At 35.1% G+C, this 15,170-nt stretch overlaps 1 protein-coding gene across 1 annotated transcript in view; it reads right to left on the bottom strand.

Moving 5' to 3' along the window:
* The window catches only part of LOC6647798, a 39,537-nt gene extending 34,248 nt beyond the window's left edge, over window positions 1-5,289 (bottom strand). The window contains exons 1-5 of the mRNA XM_023178589.2: window positions 4,633-5,289; window positions 830-1,030; window positions 603-758; window positions 347-535; window positions 111-273 (exon numbers count right to left, since the gene is read on the bottom strand). Of these exons, the coding sequence (XP_023034357.1) occupies window positions 111-273; window positions 347-535; window positions 603-758; window positions 830-1,030; window positions 4,633-5,257 (1,334 nt within the window). The 5' untranslated portion in view covers window positions 5,258-5,289. The remainder of the gene's footprint in view (window positions 1-110; window positions 274-346; window positions 536-602; window positions 759-829; window positions 1,031-4,632) is intronic.
* Between the last annotated feature and the right edge of the window lie 9,881 nt (window positions 5,290-15,170).

A 15,170-nucleotide genomic window follows, 5' to 3' on the forward strand; every position in this document is an offset into this window, starting at 1 on the left:
GGGAATTATGGCAGTTATAATGCCAGGCTCATGACATTCATTTCATTATCCTTACCCATACCCATACCCAAACGCCCACTAAATAATTCAATGCATTCACACTCACTTACCGACGCTGACGCAAACATTCCAGCAGAGCATCATCATCGATGTGGTCACCCAATGGACAATCTAGGTTATGGGCAATTTGCATGGTCAATTGCAGCGATTGATTGCTGGCGGCCCAATCGGACATCGACGAGCCGGACATCAGGATGGCGCGATGAAATAAACCTGGCCGATGTAAAGGATTTGTTCTCATCGAATTATGTCAGTGTTATAATTGGTTTGAAACTAGAATTGTTACCTGATGCCACTGGCGATACCATTAGATAATTGACACAAGCCGCTCCAGTGCTGTGGCCCATTAAAGTGACACGCGAACTGTCACCTCCGAAGGAGCCAATGTTTTCTTTTATCCAATGCAATGCGGCAATCTGATCGAGCAGTGCATAGTTGGCAATATTATGTGCATCGATGCTGGGTCGAAGAAAACCTGCCATCGCAACAATCAGAAACAGTTTCAACAAAGTTAAAAGGTTAACTTGGTTCGATCGACTCACCTAATACACCCAAACGATAATTCACAGTCACCACAATGACCTCTCCATAGCTGGCCAGAACAGAGCCATCGTATGCATTCCCACTGTTCCATTCAAATGATTCGCCATGTAAATAAACCAATACCGGATGTAATTTGGGAGCAGCAAGTTGTTCGGCTATGGAATAATCCACCAATTAATTTAGCTCTATACACTTTCCATTTCAATTTTAGATAGTTAAAACTCACCAGCCTCATGTGGGACATAGAGATTCAAATACAAACAGTCCTCACTTTCCGTTCTCAAGTAGGGCATCAGACGACTCAAATATCTGTAACGACCCCGTGACATACTCCCACTAGCTTGGGGTGAGATATCCGGTAGGTTTTGTGGACAAACTGGCGGCAAGTGACGCGCAATCTTCAGTCCCTGCCATGGCAATGGTGCACCTGTAAAAAAAAAAAAGAAATAGGTAGAGATGAAAAACTGCAATAGCAACGGCAGTGACAGCGGCAGCAGTAGCCATAAAGGCAGATAAACCAAAAAGGGAAACACTTTAACTTGTCGAAAAAAAGGCGACACACAATGGGTCAACAAAGTGTTTGAAAAACAAATTTTAAAACTAAATTTACTTTTTTTTTAAACTTTAACATATCGCTTGGCAGTTTTTCATTTGATTTAACTTATGTAATTTGAGTTCCAAGAAGCATTCTCATTTATTTTGAATTTTATATCGATGTTCTAAAATTCTAAATATATACGTATGTATGTACATTATAGATGCTTAATATATAAGAATCTATCTCATGTGCATGGTCCAATATTTGAAAAATTTATTAATTTTCGAAAAAGCTTAGCCAAATGCTGATAAATATTGGAAAAGTTCGAGCTACAAAAAAAAACCGGCAATCCACAGTCCACAAAACTGTGACAGTTATCATCTACATGGCCAAATGTGTTTCCAGTATGTTTTCAGTGTTGGATTTTTGCCTTTAGCTTTCTCATTTTTTCTCCACTCTTAGAATGTATGTGTGTGTGATTCTCCTGCCTCTGTTCCGCCGTTCGATTGGTTTCAAAACGCTTGGGTAAAAAGTCAATTTCGTATTTATGTAACACGGTCATCGGGCACTTGAAAGTGTCGTAAACAAGCAAATATACACACACACTCACAGACAGAGACACCGACACACACACACACACACACACACTTGAATTTCACACCCATATCCTGCATACACAGCCCGCACATCCTGTGTGAGCTCTTATTGCTGGCCAAGTTGACTGCGGTTAGCAGTTAACGTCAAACCAGGCTCTCTCGCCTGAATATGCGGAGTGTTGTTTGCCGAATCGCAACCACGATTCTTGGTCAAGTTAGTTCTGATTCTGGTTTGGATTTTACTGGCTTCAGACAACGGCAGATGTCCAAATGTACAACCACATACACACACACACACACACGCTGCACATCTCAAAATCCATTGTCATGCGGTTACTACAAGTACAAATCATCGAGGATTGGCTTACAACACCCCCAAAACACCGCATTGTTACGATTTTAGTTTGGTTTTGTGGTTTGGGTCTTCCCAGAACTGACAAATATTGAATGGAAATTTTGAATCGAATATGTAAATATTTGTTGGTCATCTAATGAGGGGGTTGGTTACAAAGGCTTTGGCAAATTAAGTGATCCGAAATAATATTTAGATTATAGAGCAAAATTTTGACAATGCAATGGAAATTTCATTCATTAGATTACTAATATTAGATGGTGAAATTTTAGTATAACTTTTTTTTTTTTATTAAGGGTAACATTGTCTTTTTGCAGCCGCCAAATGCTTCACAACAATTTGCCATTTATTGTATGCCATGTCTCTCTCTCTCTGTAGACATTGCCCGGATTTTGCTATGCAACGCGCATAAGGACAATAAATTACCAAGTGTGGCGAGGCCGGAGGCGCAAGTGTTTTGCCACGACGATTTGTGTTTTCAGTTTGTATAAAGTTCGCGTTGTGTTTATTGAGCACTTGAGTGGCGAACGACCAGCTAGAGCAACACCAACAAGCAACAACAACTGCGACATCCTATTGTAGTTTTTCATTGGAGACATTGGAGGCAAACGGCATATTTGTCAACGGAAGTTGTTTGCTTTGGCAACGATGCTGCCACTGCTTCTGCTGCATTCACTATACAAAGTATAGAACGTACATGGGATGGCAACAAGCAAACCTTCAAATCTGCCAAGCAAATATAAGCCAATGCAAATACGCGTACATTGCGTATACGTAATGTTCGGAAGGAAACTCATATGCAAACAGAGCGCGTTTTTGTGTGTGTGTGTGTGTGTGTGTGTCCTTATACAGACGTGCGTGTATGCATGTCCTTTGTATATATATGTTTGTATGCTATAGATTCTGATTGTGTATTTGGTAGGGGAAGCCAACAAATGAAATACACCAAGTTTTCGACAACACTCCAAAAAATTGTTTTACTTTGCCTATCTGCTTTGCTGTGTTTTCGTCCTTTTCTTTGTCCTTTGCCCGTTGCTTTACACACACACACACAAACATAGACAAATATATATATGAGGTATTTCATTTTCAGCCTGTTGCAAAAATTTATTAATAACAAAATGCAAATAAAGCTGCCAACTGGCAATCGCGAATATTTGTTCACCCTCAATATGAGCTTTGTGTCCTATCTGTCTGTCTGTCTGGCAAGGTTGTTGTTGATTCTTTCTTCCTACTTTTCTTTTTTTATGGACCCTTATAACACGAGCGAAATGAATTTTTTCGCCTGTATCCCTGTACACAATACAATATGTGTCAAATTGTAAATGCTGCATATTTTAGGGCGTTTGCTGTTCCGATTTGATTTATTGTATGGTATGCATAACTTGTCCCTACTACCCATTCGCAAATAAATTACATTTAGCTTATTAAGTGGTTAGTTAGTTGGCAAATTTGTCAGCCTTTACCCTTTCGATTTAGGAAACTTTTTAGCCAAATAATAAATGGAATCCTTTAGCTAAAACTCAATTATAGCCAACATGTTAACGGACGAGCAACTTTACAGTCCGCCCAGTAATACAAAATCTTTTATGGCTTCCCATATATAATCTTTTTTGGGTCATTGCAATATGCATTAAAACATTCTCTGCAAGAGAGACCAACTGGATGAGAGAGAAAGAATTTTAGGCAAAGTATCACAAATTATACTTGAAATGAACAGTATTAATGTCTACATTTTGGGTCAAACTCTGAAAGCCTAATACCGACTTCTATGGACCAGGTTGCCAACAATAATAGCTTTAATTGCTGGCTTCCATATTGAGTGCCAATTCTGGTGTGTCTATACATACATATGTGGGTCTATCTGTGTGTGTCTGTGTTGGCTTGGTATGCTTAGTTTAAAAGGGAAACCTATCTTTGGTATGATGGCAAGCCAGCTTACTCGTTTTGTGGCTGAGGCTAGTTTTGGTTTTTGTGGTTTCGGGTTGTTTGCTGCCACAAAGTAGCAATTCGCCATCATATTCGAGGCACTTTTCACAGTGACAGCCAACAAGAGTGAGATCCCAGATACAGGGTGCGTTTTCATACTGCTAAGAGAAAGTCATTTAGGTGAAATGACTGAGGACACTGGAGCAAGAAGATTGCCACTGAAGCAGAATTTAGATTAAATAAATGATCTTGATCTTGACTCATGTCCAACACGAAATATTGTATTGCTATAGCTCTCATATAACTTTCTGAAAAGGAACACAGTCCAAGCCAATGTTGTCTATAAAACAACTTAACTGGGATATAATTTTTTAAACATTTTCTTCGGCATCTGTTCTGAATATTCTCAATATGATCAGAATGAATAATAAACTATTTCGAAAACAGAACAGAAAATCAATTTCGTTTTTTACTAACTTCAAAACAATTCAATTTATTTAGATTCCTATAAAATATCTAATAATTATCAGTAGATAATTAAGTTGCTATACTTTGTATCAGTCGCTTAGCACTTCTTAGGTAAATGTTGCTATATTTTTTTTAATTGCACTTACCTGGCGGCATAAAACGACGATTGGCCGTGGGTGCCTCTGCATAGGGTAAGCCCAAATACTGATCAACTTCTCGCAAACCGCTGGTTACCTGGAAGCGACGTGTGATACCCATGAGGCGACCCTGTTTAATTTGAATCTCCTTGGTATATTGCAGCTTATCAGGTATAACATGCCGTCGCTCGGGATGGTGTGTGGTGAACGATTCTGTGCCTGCGGTTGCGGCGGTACCTTCATCAGCCTCATCATCATTCGCTTCTGGATCAAACTCTGAATCATGTTCATCGCTGCTCAACAATTTGGCCACAGTTTGCTTAAAATTTAGCTCCAAATTCGGCGGTGTGTTGGTCTTTGCGTGTCGAAAAGTTTGCTGAGCAATTGATTTGCCCATCAGCATGGATGATGCATCCGGTTGTGTTGTTGTTATATCTCCAATAACCTGCATTTGCTTTGAGGTTTCACGCAATTGAACTGCATTTTCCAGCTCATTTCCTTTGTTTCTCTGTTGCTGGCTGATTGATTTTTGTTGCATGGCCGCTGCAGCGACCCCTGGGCCATGACTAAAATGGTGGCGACTGTCGCCAATTGTCAGTAGAAACAGCCAAAATGCTGCCAAGCGAAACTTCATGATGAATCTCCACCGTTCGTAGCTCAGGTTTTTTTTTTTTACTTTTCTTTGTATATTTTATTCACTGATTATTCTTTTTTTCAACTTTTATTTTATTCTTGAGCAACTTTTCACATTACACTTTAATGTTAGTCACATTTTCCTTAAATGTTTTGTAGTTCTTGTTACTTGCTTAGTTGCTTAATTTATTTAGTTAGGATGGTTTAGTATTTTACTTTGTTCAGAATTCTTGTCATCTGCTTGCAACATTTTCCATTTCTGAAAGCGGAAAAAAGACATAGAAATAAAACTAAATGAAAAGTTTATACAACAATTTCATTTCTTTCAGTTTCTTGAGGGAAAAACTATTTTTGGGCATTCTATTTTTTTATACCCTTGCAAAAAGGGTATATTAATTTTGGTCAGAAGTGTGCAACGCATAGAAGGAAGCATTTCTGACCATATAAAGTATATATATTCTTGATCAGCACGACGAGACGAGTTCAAATAGCCATGTCCGTCCGTCCGTCCGTCCGTCCGTCTGTCCGTCTGTCCGTCTGTCCGTCCGTCTGGATCAACGCAAACTCCTCCTAGACCGTAAGAGCTACAGAGCTGAAATTTTGCATGTAGGCTTATGTATATACTGCAGGCGTTGTATATCTCGGATTCAGCCGGATCGGATCACTATATCATATAGCTCCCATACAAATGACAAAGTCACGAACAGTGACTTTTCTTAATAACTTCGTCATTTTCTGAGCTATTGTCATAAAATTTAATATTGGTGAGTTAATTACACATATATACGACCGTGCCAAATTTGATCGAGATCGGGTGACTATATCATATAGCTCCCATAGGAACGATCTTTCGAAAACAGTGACTTTTGTCAATAACTTCGTTACTTTTGACGCGATTGTTTTCAAATTAAACATTTGTTAGTTTAATATATCTGTTAATGACTGTGCTGAATTTGATAAAGATCGGGTTACTATATCATATAGCTCCCATAGGAACGATCGGTGGAAAACAGTGACTTTGATCAATATCTTAGTTTTTTCCTATGCTAAGATTGTAGGCCGTTCTTTCGCAAACATTAACCTTTTTAGCTTGAGCGTTTTTCCATTTTGATGGCTATAGGTAAGGAAAGAGTTACCATAAAAGTTGCAGAATAATTTCTTTATTTATTTTACTGCTTAAGTCCTTTAAAATATGCACAAAACATTTATATTCATTCAGTAGTATAGAAAGAATTTGATCATTTATGTAAGTACACAAATTGGAACTCTGATCAGTTGTCATTTAATATACTGTGATCAAAGATATGCTCCCAAATTATTTGACTGTCATGGATCTAGTGAACTCAATACTCAATATGACATTCCGATTCCACTTCGCATTGGCATGCAATCAATTCATTATGTTGCTCATTTTTCCGAAAACTGAAATAATATTTCCACTGTCTGGTTTTTCCCTTCGCCTCGCCTAGCTCCACTCACAGAAATTTTATTTTATTTCATTTTCATAGATGAAGTCAAGACATTTATTTATAGTTTGGCCTTTTGTGCTCTCGTTTCTCGTTGGACTTTGTCAAATCGTTTCCATTTGAAATGAACTTCCGACACTCAATTGGAAATGTATTTATGTTCAGGCGAATGACTTTCCATGGTAAATTGGTGATAAGTATAGTAGTTGGGGATGGCCATAAAAGGCACAATAACAAATTTGTGTAAACACAAAAGCCGAAAACAAATGTTGGCCATTCAAGAAGCTTCCCAAGCGAAATCAAAATATATATATTTTTTTATGTGCAAAAACCTATAGCTAGAGAATATTCCCATGACGATTAATCATAAAAATACCGATGAAAATTCAATTAGATTTCTACGATTTTCCACTCACAAAGTGAGCTAATTTTCCTCATACGTAAATACATACATACATACATAAAAGCGAAACCGAATGCAAAAATGGTATAAACAGAAAACAGAGCACGAGTATAGAGCGAAGGAAAAGGCATTTAAATTGTTTTTTACGAGCATGAAAAGTCAACAGAGTGTAGTGCGAAGGAACATGTGTGGGAGCTTAGGAATGTGTGTGTGTGTGTGTATACTTGAGTGAGTGTATATGAAAATAAACATAACGTTCTGGCACACTAAAAGCATTTTTCACAACAACAAACTAGAACAAGTAAATTTAAGAAACAACAAATATCTTCTAAGAAGCAATAAAAACAACTATAACGACAATCAAATACTCTATTTGATTTAAACCAAGAGAGTTTAATGTTGTAAAAAGAAATTGGTGAACAATAGTCAGAGAAAAGATACAAGTCTCAAACATTGAATTCAGGGCTTAAAAAATATACTGGCCAACATTTTTGCATTCCATTTGGAAGATTTCCTTTTCTTCTCCATATTTTCATGTTATTTTCAAGCTAACTTTCCCCTTTTTTTTGTGGCAAGAGTATAAAACTTGGAAAAACAAAATATGTGCTAGAACAAAATATCGAATAAAAATTCTTTCAAATGATTTTGTTATTTATTACATTTTTTACTTCTGCAATAAACATGTGTGTGTGTGTGTGTGTGTGTGTGTGTATATGTAACAGAGATAAATGTCAAGGTACATCAGTTGAACATATAAAGCTGACCTTTTTTTCCTTTTTCGGAGAAGAATGGAATGAGAAGTAAATACTGCCAAAGTTCTTCTAGAAGCACTTAAGCAAGAAGTCATAAATTTATCACCCATGTTAAAGCTAATTGAGTTAACATTGGCTAATGTTCACTTTGCTACATATACCAGAATATATATACATACATATATCTATATATAGGCGTTGAAAAGTAGACATGGGAAATAAAAAGAACTGTGTTAACATGTACGCCCAGTGAAAGTGAATACGAAAAACGAGAGTGCTAACGTTTTAAATGTTTAACAACACTAAAAATACTATAACAATATAAATAACTAATAGAGCAGAAAAGAACACAACAATACTGTAGGCAAAGAGAAGGGGCACTCGGCGGGATAGACCCACCATCAATGCAAATTTAAACAAAATGCACATTGCATTCAAAATCAACAACAAAAGGCTTAAAAATAAAAACCAAACCAAAAGAGCGCAACAAAAACTATTCACGGAATTTACGTCGCTCCAAACAAAATGTCGTCACCAAAAGCAAAATGACAGAGAAAGAAATACAACAATAAAAAAAAACCAAAATAAATACAAAAAACCAGAAAAAATTAAAAGGTATATCGACTACAAGATGCCCTCAAAGCAATCGTTAGTCGAGACTTAATAATCATATTTAAGAGACACTTTATTATTAACTTATTATATCAATACGTTTTCTTTATATATTTAATTTTTTATGTCTAATAAAGAAATAAATATTTGTTATATTTCTTGTTTTTTAATAAATGAAGTCTACCTTTCAGCAAATTGTGTACAGGGTGTTAAGAGAAAGAAAATCACTAGGACAACTGGCAGTTGGCAGCTGTGAAAAGAGGAAAACCTATAAAAATATCAAATAAAACAGAAAGAAAAAAGAGAAAAGAAGAGATAAAGAGAGAGAGAGAGACAGAGAGAGAGAGAGAGATAGCAAGTTGAAAGAAAAATACTATACGCAGTGCAATTGGAATTTAAGTAAAGTGATTTGATTCGGATTATTTTGTCGCCAGTGCAGCCACTTTGCCACTTTCTGTCCCCGTTCGTCCGGTTTGGGCTAAAAACAATTTGAGAAATGCTTTTTCTCAATCTCCGTCTGCTGATGGATGTCGACGGATGTGGTAGATGGTGGATTTTACACTGCTTGGAATGTGGCTTTCATTAAGTTAGTAAGAGACAGATGGACACAGGCTGATTTGAATTTCGAGGTCAATTGATGAGTCAATCATTTGTACATAATTAAGTTCTAATAGAGCCAAGAGAATAACCAGAAATACATTTGTACAATATTTGGCAATTAGTATAGATCTCGATTCGCAGAGGAATATGCTGAACTCATATATTCATATGTAATGTGTGATACCCTTCAATTTAGAGGTATGAAGATTTGAAATTAAAGCCACAAGTATTAAAGTCTCTTAATTATAGATTTGATTTGGTTCATTGAGAGAAACTTATACTTAGCTAAGAGGAAATATCCTTTAATTTTAGTAATAAAAAGCATACGCTTAAGATTTTAACAATATATAAATATATATTTAATAATTATACATGATTCCAAAATCGGAAGTTTGTCTATTAATCCGGAATCTGCACACGGTTATTTCGCATCAGCAATAGTTTTTGAGATTTAGTTATCACTTTGAATTTTTATGAATAATTAAGTAAATTAAAGCCTCTACACCTCTATCTTACAATATATTGCTACTTAAAGCCAGAACTAGCGAATCGAAAGCTAAAAGAACTCTTATTTATAATAAAAATTGGATGAATAATTGTATACCAACCTAATTTGTTGTCACTGAGTAATAAAGTATAGACGATCCAATTAAATATTCATCAAAATTTGATCACGTGATAGAAAATGGATAACAATATAAACAGAACAGAACTTTAAACAATAGTTAATTAGAATGGTATTCTCCTTATGGTAAAAGGTAAAAATATAGCAGTTGATTCATAATATTAGAGCATTTAAGCTCCTACACACTTATTAGAATCAAGGCTATCGATATACACATTTACAGGGTATTAAAAATAACCAAAAATCCGTGCAATGTGCATTCATCCAAAGTGTCATAATTCATAAGGGAAGCCAACGTCATAGCGCTAGCAGCAGCCGCCACACGAAGAAACAAAACCGCACTCCTCATTTGTAATGCAAATGATGGCAGAGTTCACATTGCTTTGTCTCCTCGCACTTCTCTCTCTCTCTCTATCCCTCTTTCTCTTATGTGGAATTTGTACCAAAAAAAAAAAAAAAACATAAACAAAAAAAAAATAGAAATTTGCATAATTAGCACAGAAAACAACGATGCGCATTGAAAGCTGTCACATTTGACACGCCATCCCCCCAACTGCATGCCCTGCCCCCTGCACCAGAGTCAGCAAAACGAAAACATAAACTAAATTTAGAGAACTAGAAATAAGCTAAAGATATATACATATATGTATCTATCTATATCTGACGACAAAAAGTTCAACAAACCCCACCAAAAACGAAAGAAAACAAATATAAGCAAACCCAAATCCATTGCACTAAGAAATTATTTTGGTAAATATTTTTTTGGCATTTTTCTGCAAAAACAAAACTAATGGACGGGCGGAAGCCAATAAAACAATGAGTGCATTTAAATGTCCAGCATTATTATTATGCAAATGAAGTGAAATATTTTTATTGGCAAATACACCCAGAATACACAAAAAAAAAATATGCGAAAAGTAAATTGTTTAGACTAACAATAACAATTATTCGGAGATAATAAATTTGAAGGATTTGGGATTTAAATGTAGTGAAAAATAATTTGACTCAGATACGAGTAGTCTAACGAACATTTTGTGTGACTTTCAATAAATTGTTGGCTAATTTAAGCAAATTTTTAAATTTCAGACTGTTTAAATTAATTACATGAAGTATTGATTTGTCAGAGAGAATAAATATATATTTTGTATTGAAATTTGCACTCTACATTCAACAAGAGGATAATCCAAATGAATACCAAACACAGCCAATTAAAATAAAAGTTTTCGTTCTAAATTTATCTATCGAAAAAGTATTTAAATTTATCTCATCTCATGGTTGATAATTGTGGGTATATAATATATATATATATATATATATAGATTGCTGAATGGTTTGCTGATATTGAATAAGCTTATTTTAATTCATAATTTATATTTAATTAGAAAGTGAAACTTTTATTTCTGATTCAACCAAATACATATGTATTTTCTTTTGGAATATCTGATTAAATGCTTGCAGGTACGTATAAAACTAGATATTAATTTCGAATTCTTCGTTCATTTGGCTTGGATTATCTGTGACAAATCCATGTATATATACATATATATGTATGGTTAATATATATATTTTTTGCTTCTTTCATAAATCCCAACGGATAATGTTTATACTTGGTCTCTTTATGAGCCAAATGTCAAGTTTTTCGTTGAACGCTTTCACAGCTCTTTTGTTTAATGATTTCATCGCACATATATTTATATATATATAAATCCATATAAACGGAAATACATTGTATATGTTTTTTTTTTTTTTAATGGGAATCGAATAAAAATTAAGTGAGAACAAGCTGACTTGATTTACAGCAATATATTTGATGTCCACACAATTTCACATTGCCACATTTTACTCTTTTTTTTTGTAGTAGTTAATTTTCCAGAAATTATTCATTTAATTAATGCAAATTGCAACAATAATAACAACAACAACGTGAGTAAAAAAAGTAAATCAAACGAAAAAGATATATTGGCTATAGGTTGACTTGTATTGCCCTCAATTAAAAATAGCCTTGTCATCATGGCCAATCATGGGTAAAACACACACACACACACACACACACAGAGAGAGAGATACCGCAACCGAAACACGTTAATAATATGCATTAATGTATGAAAATGTTCAACTTTTACGCATTATCAATTTTTGGCGAATATTATTTGCATTTACCAATTGCTCGCTTGATTTGCTTATTATTTGGCAAAGACTTTGATCTGTTTTTCTTTACGGAGAAAATAAATTTGACAAATGCTTTGATCACTTAAATCGTTGGTCATTTGGCAAACGATAGAATACAATATTATTCCGAATTTTTGTATACAATATTCCATTGACTATTTGGGTTTTGGTGTTGGTCGGCACAAATTTATGATTTATTTTCACAATTTATTTTTGCCCTCCTGTGCTTATTCTGTTTTCTTTCTCAACTTTTAAACTTGACGTACGACCGATTTTACTTTTGTTGTTTTGTTTTGTTGTTGTTTGTCCCCCTTTTTTCTCAACTTGTCGATGTTATCTTATTTTGTGTTGGTTTTCTCGTTGGTATTTTTAGCAACACGCTGAAGATTTATCTTATGAATTTTGTTTTTTTTCTCGCACCCCGTCAGAGCGTTACAGAACAAGCGACACGATCAACGTTCAAACTGCAACTGTTTCTTCAAGTTGCTCGGAAATGTTTTGAATGTGGTCTAGGGGAATCTTCTCCCTCGGTCTCTTTTTTTTTGACTCTCTTAAGTGTGTGTATTTCCTCTTTCAACAAAGAATATATCCTAAGATCATTGGCGAATGGGGGAAATTATTTGTGATTTGGAAACTTCTGTCGTTTCGATGAGTAATTTTTTCGCAATCTATTTGAAAACTTATATTCTTGGAAGTTCTTATCCTTCATCTGATAGCACTTCCTGTTAAAAGTGTTTCCTTAAACCATTTGGAAGTGATCTTATTTAATATCTGGATCGTTTTCAAAGGAATCTTTTTTGTTCATTTCGTGGTCAATGTGTCTTAATTGTTAAATGCTTTCCTGGTTAAATCTTATTTTTCTCGTTTGATTAAGATTAACATTGTCTTACTGACTTTGTCTTACTATGTATGTATGTGTAAGTGTAAGTTGCCAAAGTAAACTCAATAAACTCATGATTATAAAGTAGAACGTTAAACGAATTTCAATTTCGGTTTTCCACTCTCTTAAATCCCTTTTTTGCTGCGTTCATTGCAACACCCATTTAGCCATTTCCTTTTTTCTTATCAGCAACTTCCTGTCACAAAATCTTTCAATGCATCGACAGTGAGTGCAATAAGTGAGTGCACAAACTAACTTTAAGACTTAAATCAGTTGCTTGGCTCATGGCCAAATACACAGATGAAGTAAAGGTAAACGAGAAAAGAAATAGTAAACTCTCTTTTTCGAAAAGGTAAACTTGTTTCCTCTTGCCAGCAATTTTTGCATCTGTTGAAGCTAAGTGAGTTGTTTGACTTCTTCATTCCCTTGTCTGGCTTCCACCTTCATGGACAGCAGAAGGAAGGAGGTGAAGAAAAAAAACTGAAAAGCGTTTAAAGGTGATTGCCAGCTTTCAACCCAAGTTAGCACACGTTTTTTATGGCCAATTTTTGCCACTTTGCGTGGCAAAAAAGAGTGGAACAACGGCAGCAACAAAAAGGATATGCGGTAGGCAGGCACTCACGAAACAAAACCAACGTTTTGCTTTTCAATTTTCGATGGCGAAAAATGGAAAATGGAGACTTTTGCCAAATTGACATGCCATTCGATATTTTTAAAAGAAAGTACCTAATTTACGACCATCAAAGTGCGCCAATAAATTTGCTTTAATTGCAAGTTAATTAAAATCGAAGCCCCACCATAGATGGCTAGTGCCTCCTCCGCCGCTCTCTTACCCACACCAAATAACCCAGCATACGAAACCAAAAATACTCATATATAAAACGAGGGAGAGAGTGCAGAAATCGCACGGCATCTGCGGGCCATTTAAAAATAACCAACGACGACGTCAACAAGCAAACACAAACATACAATTTACGATACCAACAAAATAAAAAATTTATACATATGTATATGTATATTTAGTCGACATAACAGAAACAAAAAAAAAAACATTAAATTCATAATAAAGTTTATTAAATTATCCTGAATTCGTTGAAAAATAACAAACCAAATTCTCAGTAGAATCTTATGAGTTTGAAGACTTAGTGAAAGTGCAGCAAATGTAGTGGACAAATCAAAATGGCCAATATTTTTTGACTTTATAAAATATCAGGTGGACATTTTTTTATTATGATACATATATTGAATGTTCGACACTAACGGAAATACCTCGAAAACGACCTGTAAAGGATCGATGTGTTCTAAGTACATGATATTTATCTTGTTTTCTTGCTCTCTATTTGATTTAAAATTAATCCCAAACGCATTTCTCATTATCCCCAATAAAGAGTTGACATTTTTATGGCCCGTAACTCTTTTGGCTTACTAATTCTTTCTCTTTTTCCAAACAATTGGATCTATTCAGTTATGGCTAAAGATAAAGTTTACAATTTGCTCCATAGTTACGACCTAATTAACTTCGATTCCTTAGCTCACGGCATTTACATAATTACATTTTTTTTGTCGAGCATAATTTTTATCATTGCAATGCCCAACCAAAGATAAGAGAGGATAACTAGGAAAAACAAAAACCGAAAATGGGGAAATGGAAAAAAATGCCAACGCAATGTGAAAATTAAGTTAAAACTGAAAGTTGTAAAGAGAACAAAAAATAACTGGAAAAAAGTGCTGGCTAAAAGAATAGAGCAGAAATTAGAAAAATCAAGTGAACAGTACACCAGGCGAAGTAGAGACAAAAAAAAAAAAAGGTTGTAATTGTATTTTGCTGCTGTTGCCTTTTGCAATTGCATGGCCATACGGCCACATTACATGGGTACGGGTTAAATGAAGGCCGAGCAGCAGCACCAAAGTTGAAATCAAAGAAGAAGGTTAAAAAATATATATATATAACTGTCATGGAGCTAGGGGACCAAGTCTTTGGTCCAATCTCCCCAATGATGGCTGACTCTAATTAAGTCTGCCATGAGTTGGTCATGGCTAAAACAAAAGGAGACCAAACGGTCCAGGAGAAGAGTTGCACGTCTCTGACCAAGAAAAATGCAATGGGTTTACTTAATTCAAGTGCTTCAAGCCAAAATTCCGAACTTTTTTCTTTTGGTTTTCTTGTGGTACTAAAATTATGAATGCTGCAAGTTCTGCTTAAGCTGTCGAATAAAAAAACGTGGCCTCAAAGTAAAACCAATCCTAGTCAAGTGTTTGCCAAGAAGGCAGCCTAAGTGAAGTGCAAATAAATTAGCCAAGAAAATGTTTTTCTCCAAAATGCTTTCAACTCAAAAGACCGGCTTGTTGACCAGCAAATAAGTTTACAACTTAACTAGAAATCAAACTGTCTGAATTTTGAAAAATT

The sequence above is a fragment of the Drosophila willistoni genome, chromosome 3R (assembly GCF_018902025.1).
Source record: "Drosophila willistoni isolate 14030-0811.24 chromosome 3R, UCI_dwil_1.1, whole genome shotgun sequence".
Lineage (NCBI taxonomy): Eukaryota > Metazoa > Arthropoda > Insecta > Diptera > Drosophilidae > Drosophila > Drosophila willistoni.